At 38.7% G+C, this 18395-nt stretch overlaps 1 protein-coding gene across 1 annotated transcript; it reads right to left on the bottom strand.

Moving 5' to 3' along the window:
• Window positions 1–7089: 7089 nt before the first annotated feature.
• LOC106078298 (4-galactosyl-N-acetylglucosaminide 3-alpha-L-fucosyltransferase 9-like) lies at window positions 7090–14885 on the bottom strand. The gene is made up of 3 exons (XM_013239147.2): window positions 14751–14885; window positions 10107–10740; window positions 7090–8181 (listed from the first exon to the last, which is right to left on the bottom strand). The coding sequence occupies exons 1-3, from the start codon at window positions 14790–14792 to the stop codon at window positions 7325–7327; spliced, it is 1533 nt and encodes a 510-aa protein (XP_013094601.2). The 5' UTR covers window positions 14793–14885; the 3' UTR covers window positions 7090–7324.
• Window positions 14886–18395: the final 3510 nt, after the last annotated feature.

Below are 18395 nucleotides of genomic sequence, written 5' to 3'. Positions count from 1 at the left end.
GAACCGGGGTCCGAGGTTCGAATCTTAGTGAAGACTGGGATTTTTTTTATTTCAGAATCTGTGGGCACCTCTGAGTCCACACAACTCTAATGGGTACCTGACATAATTGGGGAAAGTAATGGCGATTGGTCGTTGTGCAGGACACATGACACCCTCGTTAATCATGCGCCAAAGAAACAGATGACCTTTGCATCATCTGCCCTATAGATCGCATTTTAAGGTCTGAAAGGGGAACTAACTTTTGTTGTTGTTCTTTTTTTTTACTTTTAATAGCAGATTAGGAATATATGTGTGAATAATTAGCACACATTCTAGTCTAGATTTAATCCGGCATTTTTAATCTGGCATTTATTTTAATTTTGTAGGATTATTTTTCTATAATTTTTACAAATACATTGGCCACTGAGGCATATAAATGTTTATATTAGATCTAGATGAAATGATGACTTACTTATAATATACTCTACAGATATCCAGTCACTAAATAAAAGTCTCATAAAAGTCAATTATGAAGATATGCGTTTACGAGCTCCGATTTACACGGCTGGGTAAATTAATAAAGATCACATAGTGATATAAATGAAACCTACATACATCTCTCCATGTGATTTAGAAATACACAAATAATAAGAATAACTAAAATACATAAGGTTTATTACAACGAAGTAAGGGAGTTCTCAAGAACTCTCGTACGTTACCACCAGTCTGAAAGAAAGGAACTGAACTGACCAACGGTTCCCGAGAAGAGGGTCATAGCCGGGGAGCATTCGCTGTCTGTCGTATTTCCGCGTTGGTCCAGTGAATGGGAGGAGGGGCATATCTTGGTCAGGTGTTTAATAAGCTTGATCAAGGGAGGTCACTCATGTTAAAATCTAGTTTGACAAATGTCAAAAGGGGAATGTACAATGTAAGATTAAAAAGTCTGTGGGGATAGGATAGTAGCGGGGTGGTGGTGGTGGTATTTTAGAGTTTCATTGACTAAGTTTAGGAAGAAATAAATAATTAATATGGATGGAAAAATATTAATTGCTGGGACCCGTGATACTTGAACATAGGCGTGTCATCACAGTGACCAACACCTACTGTTAGTAGTTCCATTGCAACGATGTTATTACTGTTATGTGGATATTCGCGACATTATTTGTGGCATCCCAATATGATAGCCAACAAGAAATTGTTATTCGTAAAATTTAATAGTCTCCGATTTCGTTCGTTAGTAGAGAGGTAGCTGTATCTTTTAACAATTGGCTTTACAGGTCTGGTAAGTGTCGCTTGCAACATTAGTCTTCTTATACAACAAGGTTGTCCTTTTTCGGGACCTATTGATCACTTCATGGTATTCTTCATAAAACTCTTTTCCTGCCTTCTCATCATATGTTGATGTTATGGCCCTCACCTGTTGTTATTTCGCCTACGTTTTTCCAGCGCATTTCACAGAGTTCTATAATTTTGAAACGAAGTCTGTTCAGTTCATGTGTGAGCTCTTCAATTTTTCCTTCGTCTCTTAGTGATCTCTCATTCCATGTTCCAATAGTGATTTTATTTCTGGCATTTATTTTATATTTCTATTAACCAGTAATATACTTTTCGCCTCTTTCCTCGTCCGTGACGGCAGGCATGGACATTGCCAGCCTGGGCGAAAGCCGAGCCGAAATGGAATTATGTATGGTTAAAAATATCATGAGGTGTAACGAAGTCTTGATATTAGCATGACGGCGCCCAACGCTCTTCGTGCTCTTAGTTTTACACTCACTTCCGGTGGACACGGACACTCCGGTCTCGCGGAAAAAAGACGCGGCCGAAGTCCGCACCACCTGGGCACCCGTCATTTTCCCTTGATCTACCAGGCTAACCGTGCGGGACACGCCATTCAGCCTATGTAACAGCCCCTTGAGGGACGGCGCCTGGACGTTGACAGATCGCTGGTGGGGCTCTTTTACATCCCCACACAGTGCAATGAGGTTGTTCTCACCACCTGTCAGGTACTCCCGCGGGAACCGAGTCTTGCTCTCTTTTGGCCTAGTCGTCCCCTCTCACGACAGTTTCAACCCAGGCGCCACGTTGAGGCAGGACAGTGAGTCCGGGCATTAGTCCTTCCAGACTTGTATCAACCCATGCACCACGTTTAGGCAAGGCAGCGAACCCGGGCATTATTTTGATCTTTTCATATTCGTACTTTATTTTATTTAGCATCATTACATAGTCGCTAGGATTTTTCTCTTTTTTTTTTTTTTTTTTTGGTCGTACTTAATTTTATTTCTAAAAATTAAAAAGGAAAATATTTTAAAAAATCACCTTAAAAACGATGATCAGTTACTGTGATTAAGTTTTAGTGGGATAATACGCTATTTAAACTTTGTTTCAATACAGATTTTTAAAATCACTTTAAAATCATAAGCTATTTCTTATTAACATTACAGTAATTTTACAACATATAACGAATTGGTCATACACGTTTCTTGAGCGCTAAATATCTGTAGAAACCTGACATTGATATTCTTTCTGCCAAAACCATTCATTCAAATCTTTGATTGATTTAGAATACTTCTCAAGATTCCAGAGTCTGTGACAAACTTGGCACATTGGAACTGCCTCATAACGATGTTCCAGATACATTGATTGATAAGTCAGAGGATATTTCTCATAGCGTTGATGTCTTTTTCTTTTAACATTCGCATGTAATACGCATCGTATTTGTCATGGTAGAGGAATTTTGTTCGCAAACTTCTAAAGAGACTTGCAGTGCAGTGGTATAACTAAGGGGGGGGAGGGGGGGAGAATTTTGAAATCCCCCCGGGCCCCCACCTAGGGGGGCCCCCAAATGGGTGTCCGAAATTTATTTGTAAATACATAAATTAATATATTTGATTGACAAATAGTGTCAACGGGTGTCTTTTTTTTTTCAACATTTATGGATTAAATTTATCACGAAGACTAAACCTAGATCTAGGTCTATCAGTACGTTGACTTCGTTGACATTTTAAAAATATTTTTCCCCACAGAGATCAAAGTTTTTTTTTAAAATTAGTTTTACATTTTAAACTTTGTTGCCACGAATAAAACTGCATGATATACGGCGAATTCCAGGTATCTTGTTACCTTTACTAATAATAGATCTAAATGGCGAGTATTTTATGGCTACACTAATTAACCTTGAAGCAAAATTTACAGAATCGAGTATAACAGATCCAAAAGTTATTCTTAATAATGCTAGAATAGTCCATTTTTCGGGTTTGGCGTCTATAATTTAAGAATTAAACTTCACACTCGAGTTATTACCCCTGCATTCATCTTTCCTCAATCCAATGGAAACTCTATTTTGATTTCCATCTAATCCTCTTGCTTTCGCACAAAACATAAACAAAAAACAATGACGTAATATCATATAATATTAGCATATCATTCCTTTTGAAGTTATTATCACACCCTTCCTTTTAAAGTTCTTAAGAGTGATATCTACTAGCAGGGCCGGCCTTAGCATTTGCGGAGCCCTATGCGAAACGGATCGCGCGGAGCCTAGTCTGGGTAGGGATGAGCATAATGTCAATATTATTTTTTTTTTCAATTAGAAAATAGGCCTACTTTCGTCTTTGCAATACATTTTTATCAAATGAAAGCTCGCAAAGCCCCTTTTTATTTATAGCCACCCCAAAATGTCAATTTCGTCTATTCTTCAGGAGATTTGAATAAATTAAAAAAAAAGTTCAGGACTTTATCGTATATTTTGCCTTTTCATGAGATTTCCTGGAGGCCCTGGAAAATCAGGAGGTCGCGAAAACCGTGTTATTTTATATAGGTTATAATTGTTTAATTTAATAATGTACACTTAGAATTAGCGCGGGTCCTATGAAAGCCCGGGGCCCACTGCGACCGCATAGGCTGCAGTGGAGTAAGGCCGGCCCTTTCTACTAGGAACTTTAACAATTCGTCCACTTCTGGTTGTCTTGAAAATACGCCAAAATATCCAGGATGTTGAACGAAAAGCCTCGGAGAAGTTAGCGTTATTAAGAAAGCTGGCCTGCACAAAGTGGGGTGCCAAAGCTGACATGCTACGCACATTGTACTTAGGGGCAGTCAGATCACAAATTGAATACAGCTATACAGTTCAAGTATACGCTAGTAAAACTGCCCTCGAATCACTCGACCGAGTACAAGCACAGGCCCTACGGTTCATTTGTGGCACCTTTAGGACAAGCCCAACAAACGCTGCTGAAATATTAACTAACGTGGCACCCTTACATCTTAGGAGGGAGAGGGCAGTACTTACGGCCTACGAGCGCTACAAAAGGGGCGACTCTGGGCTACCCACCTCAATTTTAGTGCGTCAGTGGAGAGAGAGGAACCGCGATCAAAATGCGATCGTTCCTCCATATAGCGGTCAATTTGTTTAATTCAGCTGGGCTCTCCACTGACAGAATCCCTATTAGGAGAATTGGTACATGGAGGAGATTGCCGGCCCCACAAATTAACCTGTCCCTGGTAGGGCAAGAGGGAGCCACCAAGAGGCATTTGACACCTGCCAATCTCAAAAACTTGGCATCCATAACCATAAAATCCTACCCATCAGATGCCATTTTCTGCTATACCGATGGGTTGGTAATGAGGGACCCCGATAGATCGGGGTATGGGGCCCTTATCGCCTACCCCGACCGGACTGAACCAGACAGGCTCTCTGGTCCATGCGGCTACGCCGCATGCTCCATGGATGCCGAACTCACAGGGATAACTAGGGCGTTCGAGGCCATTAGGGCCCGAATGCTCAAACGCGAGACTAGCGCCACCACGGTGGTGTTGGTCACTGACTCTCGCTCCAGTCTCCAAGTCATGGGTGGCAGCGGGGGAGGGTCGCCCGTAATAGAAGAGGCAATCGGCGCCGCAGATAACATCCGCCGAGCTATTGGAGCTGTCGTTTTCATGCAGTGGGCGCCTTCACATTGCGGCGTGAGGGGCAATGAAACGGCAGACGCCCTCGCAAGGGAGGGTGCTATGGCAGCCACACACCTCGAAGCACCAAGCACGTACTTACAAGCAACGGCACAAATCCGAGCACTCATTCAAGAGAAGTGGTTAAAATCCTGGGAGGAATCCGACAGAGCACGTGGTGTCTGGCAGATCGCGACGATCCATGGTGGCGACTGAAGAGGTCAGAGCAAGCAATTATTGCGCAGTGTAGGACGGAACACTGTCCTATTGGGGCATACTTTGCCCGGTTCCGCCCGAACTTTGACTCCCGATGCCGTCACTGTGGAGAGAGCGTCGAAACAGTGTCGCATGTCTTGTACGAGTGTCCCCAGCTCCGCGAGCTAAGGGGGGACTTGCCTGTGCAGTCACTCGACTTGTATGGTAGCTATGAGGCATTACGCCGGACGGCTAAGTTTCTTGCCAGAGCACTACGGGAGGACTAGTCCTTCCTGCTCTGATTTTTCAATAGGAGTTCATCTCAGGTTGTCTTGACTGGCACAACAAGTTCTCTAGACGTTGGTCTATAACTGTCTGTTTCGTTTGTTCCAACAGTTTGCAGTTCATTGTCTCCATCGGTATCATAGTACCCAGAGATGTCTTCATCGAAACTCTTATTCAAAAATCGTTGATTTCTTCTGAATGTTTGTCCGTTTGTCTTTATGATGTAAGATCTGGGTGCTGAATATTTTTTTATGACAACTGCTTTCTGCCATGTTTGACCTAGACGAACTTTCAGACAGAATAATCTTTAGGTAGTCTTGCTTTTGCATTGTATTTCACTTTGCTTTTCATCTGTCGTTCGTTGAGTAATGTCTCTGCATTTTCAGCTACCGATGGTTTCAATAGATTGGGATCAGTTGGAATGATTCCCTGAGTCTTCTACTCGTCAGCAGTTGTGATGGTGAATACGGCAGTCCACTTATCGGAGTATTTCTATACTCGAGCATAACGAGATATGGATCTTTCCCACTTTTGTATGCTCTGAATCCTTTTGCTTGCGCACAAAACATAAAGAACCAACAATGACGTAATATCATATAATATTAGCACAGAATCTTCTTCATGCAGAGGAAAATTAAGAATTTTTTGCCTATCTTGAATTCTGGTCAAAGCTCTTGCGCCGAATTAATATAGTTCAGAAGAAACTACAAAAGTCTGGACTGCATATACGGGAAGCTGCTAAAGAAATTAGTACCCTTTCATGCTTTCTGCAAAATGATGAGACATTGACAAAAACCCAATCCATCGAAAAAGCAAAAGAAGGTAGTGAATACTATGGATTCCATGTAATCAAAACAACCAGAAGAAAGAAAAGACTTGATGGGAAGTTGAGTTCTAATGTAGGACTGTCAATAGAACTGCTATTCAAACGTGTTGCGACAGAAGTGCTGGACAGATTTCATATGGAGATGAAGGGCAGATTTCAAAGGCTGGAAAGAAAATGGATACCTTTGGTTTTCTTCTTGAACCAAGACACCTGTTAGATGAAGACCCGCTTATGACAAACTGTGCTACTTTTCCTGTTTGTATGATTAAAGAAATGGCAAATCGCTTTATCAATGATGTCATTGATGCACGAGCACTTTTCATCAACAAACCAGTAATACAATCACCAATAGACATATTGAGGAAACAGCTTCATATGGTAATTACGTGTACTCAAACTTTGCAACCTCCTCCGAATACCGCTAACTCAGGCCACATTACGTCATGTGAGAGATCATTCTCAAAGCTCAAGTTCATCAAAAGCTATCTCAGGAGCACAATGACACAAGAAAGGCTTATCAAGGCTTTAATGTCAGTGAAGTCACAAATACTTGAAAGTATCGATGTAGTTGATGTTATAGATGTCTTTGCTGCACAGAATGCACGACGTGAAGCGATATCAATTTAGATTTGTCACTTGTGCATTATTTAACTAATAAACAAAGGTATTATTCATTAAAAGAGTCTTCATTACTTTTTGTTAAGTTTACTGATATACTGAACCAATTTGATTTGGGGCTTATATATTTTTGTGTACATTATTCCATGTCATATGTCGAATGTCAAAATGCAAGGGGCCCCCAAAGAGGTCCATCCCCCGGGCCCCCAAATCCCTAGTTACGCCCCTGTTGCAGTGGGCAGTGTTTATAAAATGTCTCTGAAGGTGTTGCCAACGCCGTACAGAAATGAAAACAAAAAGGAGGTTAGTGTGATTAACTTCCGGTACATAACAATTACAGGTCACATAAAAAATGCTTTCATACAGGTATAAAATATGGCATATGAATATTCTAAGCTTTTTTTTTAGATAAATATTACATTAATTGATTTTTCTATCCGAGCAGTTTAAGAAAACTATTTTTTTAAATATTTAGCTTTAAATATCTGTTGGAACCTGACACTGATACTCTTTCTTCCAAAACCATTCATCTAATTCTTTAATAGACTTGGAATATTTCTCAAGATTCCAGAGCCGCTGACAAACTTGACACATTGGAACGGCCTCATAACGATGTTCCAGGTACATCGACCTATAAGTCAGCGGATATTCCTCATAGACAGCGAAGTATTGGTCTTTTTCTTTCAACATTCGCAAGTAATCCTCATCGTGTGTGTCAAGATAGAGAATTCTTTCCGCAAGCTCCTTGGGAGACTTGTAGTTGGCAGTGTTTATAAATGTCTCCGAAGGTAAAACTTTAGAATAGCTGTTATAGCCGCGAGCAATGATGATCATGTCTCCGTCTAAATATTTGTATAACTTTTCTGTGATATAATCCTTACAGAAATTGTTCTCAAACGCAAGGTAAAATTTGTATTTGGCATTTATTTCTTGAATGCAGTCTTTATCATTGCTTACAGAACATTTGAAAGTGCCACACCCTCCATAAATATCTACAGGGACATATTTTTTGAGCTCTTGGACATATTCGTCCCTTTTAGAACCGACATGACAATGAGACACGACCCAGGCAATGAGACCTTTTTTCTGGCCCAGTATCTCCTTGTACTTTTTGTCTTTCACTTCTCTTCGTTTTCTAACAATCCCATAATATGTCACGATGTCCGAGTCCATGCGATAGGACATTGTCCAGTTGAACGCAGCATTCCAACTAAATTGACGGTCCAGTATATTGAAATGAATCCTGAAATAATTGTAAGGAGCCTCTATTTGGTAGAATATCCAGATTTGGTCTTTGGCTCTGTTAGGTGGCTGCTTATCTTCGACATATTGACCTAATTAAAAGAAAAAATATATGTATATCATAACAGCCATGAAATAAAATGTGTCAAAACGTGAACAATTTAAAATTAAAACAAGGCCAATTTTAAGATTAAAAGCCACAGCTGTGTTGGAAATTCGTGTAATGTACATTTTACACCATATGGTGAACGTCTAAAGCATCCAAATTGAATGTCATTTGCAACTGCTTACGTCGGTAGCCTTCTTATCTTATGAATTACAGACGGTTTTCTGAAGAGTAGAAAATGACGTCTTATCTTATATAATACAGACGTTACGTCAAAAAAGAAGATGATTACGTCCTACGCGTCATGCATTTAGTCATGCATATAACGTCCAACGCGTACGCTTGTGTTTGTCTAGTCATGCTAAGACATTGGTTTTCTTGGCTGATTCAGACATCAGTTTTCATACTCAAATGGCAATAGGGAATGTGAGATAGGTGCATGTGATCGTAGGCATCCACGCTTTAAAAGGCATTTCGCATAGTTGGATGTAGGAATCAGATTGTTGAGAGCTTGTAACTTATGATTTTTCATATTTGGTCTGAAAGTGTCGAAACCTGTGAGAGAACCCGTGGACGGACCCTCAGGGGCCGCTTCTGAGCTTATTATATTTTGAGATCCTGTTTACAAGGGAAAAATAAAAGATATATATATGATATATATATATATATATATATATATATATATATATATATATATATATATATATATATATATATATATGTATATAAATAAGACAAGAGAGAGATTTCGTTATAAATAGATATAAAAGGAATGTCCAAGACTGACCCAAAAGAGCCAATCGTTATAGAAGGCCTGAACACTGACCTGTAACGTCACAACATGTGGGCAGTTTAGACCAATACCTCGTTGCCACGTCGTACAGACCTGTGATGTAGGAATGTACTGACGCTTTTCCATTATGTTACGTGGCATGCATTTGGGATTTAAAGTGATACTTTTATACTTGAGTAATTACTTATTTTATAAGGTTAAATTTTCAACTATAGAAGAGGTCATTTAGAAAGGTCATTAAATACATATACGTTATTTACACAATTATCGTGTATTTTTTTTAAAAATGATCTTTATATCAAAATAGTTAAATTTGATTTGTTGGTCGCCTGCTTGTATAACCATTTACGTATTAAAGAGGTGCATATTTAGGCGCAGGTTACAGATCCTCCACCCTCCCCAACTTATCTTATCTTATATAATACAGACGATACTTCAAAAAAGAAGAATGATTACTTCCTACGCGTCATGCATTTAGTCATGCATATTAATGACTTAAATTCTGCCAAGTCACTGGTTTTCCTGGCTAGCTCAGGCAACCCATTCCAGGCTCTAATAGCACTAGGGAACAACTGCTCGCCGATGTTAAGTTTCACCACACGACAATGCTAGATAAGCTGTGCATTATTATTAAATGAACCAATTTGTATCTTCGCCACATCGTGAAGGGGGAAGTTAAATATATTCTACTCCCCTTTAACAGTGTCTACTGAGACTGAGGAGTTTTCTGGTGATGTGGCACGTCTGCAGCAGTACTGCCCTTTGACAGATAACGAGAATCTTCTTAAGGATGTTAATAGCCTCGAGTGTGTTTACGAGGTCAGCTGTCCCATAAATCCCATAGGTTGATATAACCACAGGGCACAGGGTATATTGTTATTGTAGATAACTTCCATAGTTGCTTAATCTATAAGCTTATGTCTTCTTATGTGTTCTTTGTCCACTTTCTGCTAGTCTTATATTGTGGGATAATAGTACCGCGATGACCATGCAGATTAATCTCTTTTTTTTTTATTTGGTAATAAAGGTAATCAAATAAAATAATAATAACTATTATAATAATTATTGTTATTATATACAGGCTACAAGGTTTAAAAGATTTGACCTAAAACTATTACCGTTGAATATTAAAGCACTGCTGTTCTCTGTGTAAGTCCTGTTGGACGTGATGACACACGGGAACTCAGGACATGCTCTGAGGGGAAGCAATCCTTCTGTCGGCGTATGAAAAGTATTGTCCTGCCACCAAAGAATAATTTTCTTTTCTGTAACATCAAGTGTTTTGTCTGCTTCAAAAAATGCAGATTTATTAAATGGCACATAGGCTTGAAATTCTGAGGTAGAAAATGGATTGTCTGTTCTATTCTCTAATTGATAAGGGCGGTATTGGACTCCATTTTCTATCCAAATGTCTTCGTGGTTTTCAGTAGTGTAAGGCTCAAGTCCAAGACTCGATCTCAAGACATACTCTGATAAAGTTTTATTTATGAATCTTTCCTCATGCAAGACTTGAGTAAATGAATTTAGATAGGTCGTCTTTAGTAACTGTGAAATAGATCTAGATATTTGTATTTCATTTGCCAAGCTTTCGTTTCCAAATACATTTGCTATTCTTAAATGTTGGTTGATTTCTTTAACGTTAGGACCTATTTTTAGTGAGTTCCATGATAAATCAACCAGATCTTTCCTCCAGTAAGTAGATAGCCCGACGGCGAAACCAAAGAGCAATAAAACTTTATGAATAAGTTTCATCTGTAAACAAAACAAAAATTGAACAAATTAATATTAACATTGACACATTTAGTCTGAACAATAAGGCAGGAACAGATTTTTGCGTTATGTCCTTTTCGATAAATATGCGTCTTTAATAGTTGTATTTAATGTTAGTGTTATGTATTTTGTAATAACATATTTAAAAAAAACTACTGGTTCCGTAAAATTGTCATTACCGAATGTTGTAATGGATATAAGCACTCCACTATCTATAAAATGCTTGCTAATGGCATGCGTCTTAAACTTTTGGCCTTCAGGTGTGGCTCAGATATTGAGACCAGCGGATCTGTATTCACTAACAGAAGAAGGGGCCAAGGCGAGTAACTGGCAGCTTAAGCTTTGAGCAGGAGGGGCTAGTTAGCCAATATTACCTACCCACAAAGGAAAACTCTGAATTCAAACCTATTCTGCCTTGCAGCTATACCTAATCATGGGAAAGGCTTCGGCAGTTAACCCAGAGGAGAAATCATGATCCATTAGGCAGTTTGCAGCACTCAGTGCTACAACCTAAGAGCATGCGACGCCACTGAAACAAAATGTATCGGCACTTGTCATTACCGGATGTTGTAATGGATATAAGCACTCCACTATCTATAAAATGCTTGCTGATGGCATGCGTCTTAAACTTGCGGCTCCTTTGGATACATCAGCTGCGTGGAGGGGGGGGGAGGACTGATCTGTGAGTGACAAAGACCACAGCTAATGCCCAGCATTCCTCTATTTTCCATGAAATTATCCATAGTCGCTTTTGCGACTCAAGGAGTCCTATATATAAAAACCTGCAAAACTATAAAGCAGTTGCGTGTCTAGCATGTGCGAGCAGTGAGAACCACTGAGGGTAAAAACTTCGAAAACACTTTTATAAAATACCCCAGTAAGTTTCAAATGTACGTAACGTTTTTGCGATACCATTTAGGCGCGATCGCTTTTGGCGCGAGCCGTTTTTTGCGCAGGGTACGTTTTGGAGCAAGCTCTTTTGACTTTGATTTAAGAAACATGTATATTGTATAATAAAGTGTAATTCACTAAACTATATAATTGTATTGTAATAAACTAAGCAAAGCTACTAAACTTGTCTTTATTAAGAGAACATCCCAAACAGTGTCTCAGGCAGAGTTTCTACTCAAACTTCTTAACTTGGGCGGAGCTCCTATGTTTCTTTCAAATATCTACATTTAGCTCTGGACTGTTTCTATCTTTTGTCTAACAGCGTACTGGTGCTCACTCAGCCTCCTATTAGTTGATTATCTATGTGGGATGCGTGGTCGAGAGGCTAAGTATGCTTGAACTTGACTTGGCTTGGCTATCTGTGAAGGGTGCTCAAGGTTCGACACCCGACTCGAGCAGAGTTGTGTTTAATGAGCTCATAAAGGCAGAATGGAAAAACCTTCTCCCAGATACTTACCCCTGGTCCACACAAGAGATTGGACCACAGCATTCTGAGCATGCTCTAAACATGAAAGTAGCGCTATATAAAAGCTATTATTTATTTTAATGCCAGAAGATGAACAAACATTTTTGTAAAAGTGGTTATAGGTAGTACTAGTTCTTGGCCTTACCATGACATTTAAAAAATAAATTGATATGAGTGACACATTTAAATATCGATAGGTCTACTTGTTTTTGTTTTGTTGTTTGTTTGTTGTTTTGGGCATGTATAGGTATAACAACGTGAAGTATAACATTTAATTTTACACCCATGTAGAGGAAGATTTTGCATATTCATATACTTTATACAGGTTAATATTAGTTGCAATACATATTTTGCTACCGGTTCATGATAGAAGTTTAGAAAAAAAGACTTTAAAAATTCAGAAACACCAGGGAATATCCGAGGGTTTTTTTTAGCACATAAAACAGTCGAGTAGTTTGAGAAGTAAGATTATTCTAGATATTTTAGTTGGATAATCCATTCTAAGGTCATTGTATCCCCCGTCACTTCATCCTTGGTCACTTCATCCCCGGTTACAGTAATCCCCGGTTACTTCATCCCCTGGTCACTTCATCCCCTGGTCACTTCATCCGCTAATCCATCAAATAATAATTGTAAAAAGTATGAAATTAACAATAGTTCATAGATTTATTATTATTTACATGACAAAAAGAATTACACACTAATAAATAAGAATAGAATATAATGTTATAGAAAATATCAAAAATAGCATTTATAGATATAGAGCTAATGTAAAAATTGTTTTTGCGTGTTCAATGGAAATCAATTAGATAGGCTATTGTTAGTAAGCACAGTAGACGACACTTAGATTCCTATTGCTGCACATCTATTGTAATTTCTTGGCCAGTGTTGCGTAGTTCTAGAAGTTTTCGTTTATTACAACAAATAAAACGTTATATCATGGTTTGAAATGGCACGCTCTTATCCCGGACAGAAGGATTGACAAATAAAGTGAAAGATGGCCTTCAGTGGATACGTTTTCAGCGACAATATCATAAGTATTCTAATGGTTCTTGGTTCTCATCTCTCAAAAGATTCCCACTACTTCCACCACACCATGGCCTTTGATGATCAACTATCATAATTATTCAAGTACTTCTATCTCTCAAAAGGTTCTCATTTCCCCCACACCTTGACATTTGTTCTTTACATCACGCAATAAGCGCAGGATGATATTGAGATCCCTACAACAGACAGAAACAATATAACTAAATACAGCTCCCGCATTACGAAATATCTACTAATTGAAATATATTCTTTCATTTCTGAAGAGAGTAGGGGGTACACTATAGAAACAATAGTAACATGTCCAAAATATCAAAAAGTATTCTAAATAAACATATTTATATATTAGATGAAACGAGGGCTTAAAGGCGAAGTCTTAGCAGCACAATTACACAATGACTATGAAAAAATATTTAATTGGGATGAAATGACCGGGGATGAAGTGCTCACCGGTTATTCGTATTATATAATTAGAAAATACATTTTATGTATATGCCTATAATTTTATCTGATGTTTATGGAAAATGTGGGGGGGGGGGGGGGAGACGCCAATAAAGTATCTTGTTCGGGGCGCACGTTTTGTTCACTATGCCTCTGTACGCACCATAGCAGTCCGTGCAACAACAGCGTTAGAACAATATGTATAGTGTGACATTTTATCTCTTAAAGACATCTACGTCAGCGACTATATCCACATGTTTTCATGATTAAAAGCTAAATAAATAAATAGTATTTCATTTTGCACACTATAGGTCTATCATTGGAACTTTCTATACTCTGATAAGACTTTTACATTCAAGATTTTTTTCATGGAATTGGGGGGTGGTAAAAAAAAAGTTGCATATTTTAAATCTATCATTCGTTACTAAGAGTAGAAAGCAACTCTTTTACAAATGTTGGTTAGCTGTATAGAGTAGGAATTGTTAATTAAAAAAAAACATTTTTTATGTTACCTGTTTTAAAACTAAGAATGCACATAATATGAGTATTAAATAACGAACATAAGCATATCTCGGTGCGCGTAAATTATATATAGGTGATACCCAACGCTTTTGCCAACATATTGATACCTTTGACAACGAAGGGATGTCTTCCTAACATTTGGAATTAGCTTTTTATCAAAGCCCCTGTTGAAAGGACTAGATGATCTCTAAAAACTTTTGTTTCTAAGTGACTTTATGTCATTCATTTGTAGCCAATTTATCAAGAATTATTCATAAACTTTGACATCTTTTTTTTTAACCATTTTTAATCCATTTATTGATCACAAGACATAATCCTATTATTATCTATTCCAAAGAGTCTGAACAAAATATTGTTAATCACTTTCCAATTGTTTATGATTTAATACTTGTGAATTATGATAACTTACAAATAAAAACATATTTAAAAAAACATAAAAGAGGCACATAAAGCCCAAAAAAGAGGCAAAGAAAAGAGGCCTAAGGCCCAAGGATTCCTATGATGATAAAGCTAAAACTGAATAGCGCAAATTCTGAAGTTTCCTTTTAAAAAAAAATAAATAACTTACAATGGTATTATCTAACGGCTCACACGTTATAAAAAAATACATATGCTTATATATCACGTGTTGTATCTACGAAAATCAGAATCCAAGTTCTCATAGATTTATGTGCGCAAGCTGCACTATTTACTTCGGTAAATCCTGCCCGCGGTCTACAGTTTGTCCGACATCTCGCAATATTATCTTATTTGCGGAAACGCTTTTTTTTTTTAGGGGGAGGGGGACGATCTTCTGGCTTGTAACAAATATAAATACTGTGTGAAACAGCTGGCGCAGATTTATTAGACAGAATATTAAAAAAAACGTCAATACATAAAGCAAATTACATAGTCAATATAAGTTCTATGTGTCAAATTGTGTACAACAATGACATTGTCATGGCATGGAAAAAATGAAATACTAGGACATATGGAGATATTTAATTTGCCTAAACTAGCTATGTTTTACCCATCTTGGCTCGTCTTTATCATTTTGTATCTTTGTTTACTTTATATATATCTGTATTTTTACAATCCCTCTTTTAAGCTTGCAACTTTTTTATAAATGCAAAAACCTGCAACGGCTTTAATGAATTTTGACATACTAGTCGACCGGCGGCGTAGCATACGCCGCTATTTTGCATGGCTGGTCTTAGGTCACTGCCACCTATGCGACCGCAGTGGGCCCCCACTTTCAAAAGATCCGCACTTTCATAGGACCCGCTCTTATTCAAGGTGTATAAATTATTAAATTAAACCATTTTATAACTAAAAACATTTCCCGCGCCCTCCTGTCGATTTACCAGTAGCTCCTGGAAATCTTCCGAAATCGCAAAGTATACGAAAAAGGCCTTAAAATATACGGAAATATATACACAAAAATTAATTGTCATTTTGGGGTGTCATTCAATATGGAAAACAATTCTCAAAGATAGATTGAAACATTTAGTAATTCTTGCTATTGAGCGGGATCTATGTAGGAAACAGAATTATTATGATATACTGTATGACTTTGCTACACGCAAGGCTCGTAAAGTAATTCTGTACGTAGTAAAGAATGAATAAAATGCATAGACGAATTAATTTTCTTATACAAACTCTTAAATTTTACTTATTATCCGCTTCCTTACCCAAACTTGCCGGGCAGGGTTTGATACAATTAAACGACTGTCAAGCGCGCAGCCAGTCATCCGTAGTGTGAATACTACTCTTGTTTTCTCGTGGACAGAAATACTTCTTACTACTCGACAAAACTCTTGAGGGAAGAAGAGAATTATATATATGTATAGATGGCAAAGAAATATGACAGTTGATGTATATCTTCGGAAAAAGATATACTTACTTATAGCCATATTGGGAAAACTTTAGTTTGACTTTTTTTTTAAATATTACCTTTTAAAATTAACTTGGTCTCTAAAATCTAAATGTCAAATAGACACGGTAGTGGGTGTTTCCGCTATATGCCCTAGACATCAAGGATTTTTCATAAATAAATAGAAGTTCAAGAATATTTTGCGCACCGTTTTCCAAGTCTAGATATATAGTATAGGCCTATCGTTCGTATTGCTAAATTGTTACGCAAAACGCATAATTAAAATACAAAATTATGCGTGGATTTTTAACCAGAGTATGTTTACATTTATTATTACCATAAATATCTTTTATCTTCATCTAAACACTACATAACTGTCTCCTTTCACATGTAAAAAAAAAAAGTCTCTAATCAGCAGCTGATGTAAAAAAAAATGATATCGATCATATCAGAGGAATATAACAAAGTACACACACGCACAAATCAATGGCTACTAGTTTAACACGAGCTGTGACATTAAATTGACTATTAAACAGAAGTCCTAAGATTGAAGAGGATGGCAGTTTTTCACGTAGCTTCGCACTTCTTAACTCTGATCTACATATTTTGCTTAATCCAACGCAGGCAAAACCGTGGATGGCGTTTCTGTAAATACAAATTTGCTAATTATTCATATTGTTACGACACTCCTACTATCCAGGCTCACTGCAAACTGCACCACACGACACAATGAACTTAAAGAACCTCACAACTCAGAGCTTCAAAGTATCAGTAACAGTTTAATTTCAAATACATTACAAACACTGTACATTTGGCAACAACACAACACTGACTGTCCAAAAACGAAGTCTCACTACGGACTGGCTTCACACACTGTGCTGTTTCTGACTTCACCTCTTTGTTTTTGTTTTTTTTTGTTGTTGTTTTTTTGTTGTTGTTTTTTTTAGAATGCAGTGGTAACATATATTGACATTAACGGAAAAGGTGACATTTTAAGGCAGTGGTTCTCAACCTTTTAAGCTCGGCGACCCCTTTTTACAATCCCCCACTCTGCCGCGACCGCCCCCCCCCTTGCTCACATACACATGCGGCGGCGGGGGAGGGTCGCCCGTAATAGAAGAGGCAATCGGCGCAGCAGATAACATCCGCCGAACTATTATAGCTGTCGTTGTCATGCAGTGGGCGCCCTCAAATTGAGGGGCAATGAAACGGCAGACGCCCTCGCAAGGGAGAGTGCTTTGGCAGCCACACACCTCGAAGCACCAAGCACGTACTTACAAGCAACTGCACAAATTCGAGCACTCATTCATGAGAAGTGGTTAAAGTCCTGGGAGGAATCCGACAGAGCACGTGGTGGCTGGTAGCACATGCGTCACCCAGATCGCGACGATCCATGGTGGCGACCTGGCGACTGAGGAGGTCAGAGCAGACAATTATTGCGCAGTGCAGAACGGAACACTGTCCTATTGGGGCATACTGTGCCCGGTTCCGCACGAACTTTGACTCCCGATGCCGTCACTGTGGAGAGAGCGTCGAAACAGAGTCGCACGTCATGTACGAGTGTCCCCAGCTCTGCGAGCTAAGGGGGAACCTGTCGGAGCAGTCATTCGACTTGTATGGTAGCTACGAGGCATTAAGCCGAACGGCTAAGTTTCTTGCCAGAGCACTACGGGAGGATTAGTCCTTCCTGCTCTGTTTTTTTCAACAGGAGTTCATCTCAGTGTTTCACCTTCACCTCGTACTGGTCACATTGCCAGGTAACGAGAAGTGTCTTGACTCAAACACACTCGCTCTTAAGTAGGGTCTATACTGGCCTTCTCGAACCGGATGGAAAGTTGCTTGACCACTCCAGTTGATCACTTTCGCCGTGACTTGCGTGCGTAATATTTACAACACTGGTCCTTGCTGAACTGGCGTGTACTGTCACTCGTCCAGCGCTGGACTGGGGCGATTTGGGTAAGCTAAAAACACACAGCACTACCCCCATCTGTCTCACCACCAGGTTTATAACAATAATTATTGGTACCTGAATGAGAGATTTCCCCCTGAACTTTAACCACACCCTCCCCATTTTTTTTACGATGAACAGAAAAGTATGGTTATAGTAACACTGGCGGACCCCGTGAGGGGGGGGGGCTGGTAGATTAGAAACAACATCAAAATTTCACAAAAGATCTCAGACAAAACATACACAGTTTATTGAGTGGCTACACTAATCTAATATTCAATGATTTATATATATCTATATATATTAATAGAATGCTTTTCATTCAACCGCCCCTCCCCTCTCCGTTCTCATGTGTGGTTCTTGTTAGGCGCTTCCACGCTGTAGATCATGCAGATAAGTCAATGTGAAGTAAC

Source organism: Biomphalaria glabrata, chromosome 16 (genome assembly GCF_947242115.1).
Source record: "Biomphalaria glabrata chromosome 16, xgBioGlab47.1, whole genome shotgun sequence".
Taxonomy (NCBI): domain Eukaryota; kingdom Metazoa; phylum Mollusca; class Gastropoda; family Planorbidae; genus Biomphalaria; species Biomphalaria glabrata.
Note: the sequence above shows the minus strand (reverse complement) of the source record. Positions and strands in the feature narration are given on the sequence as shown.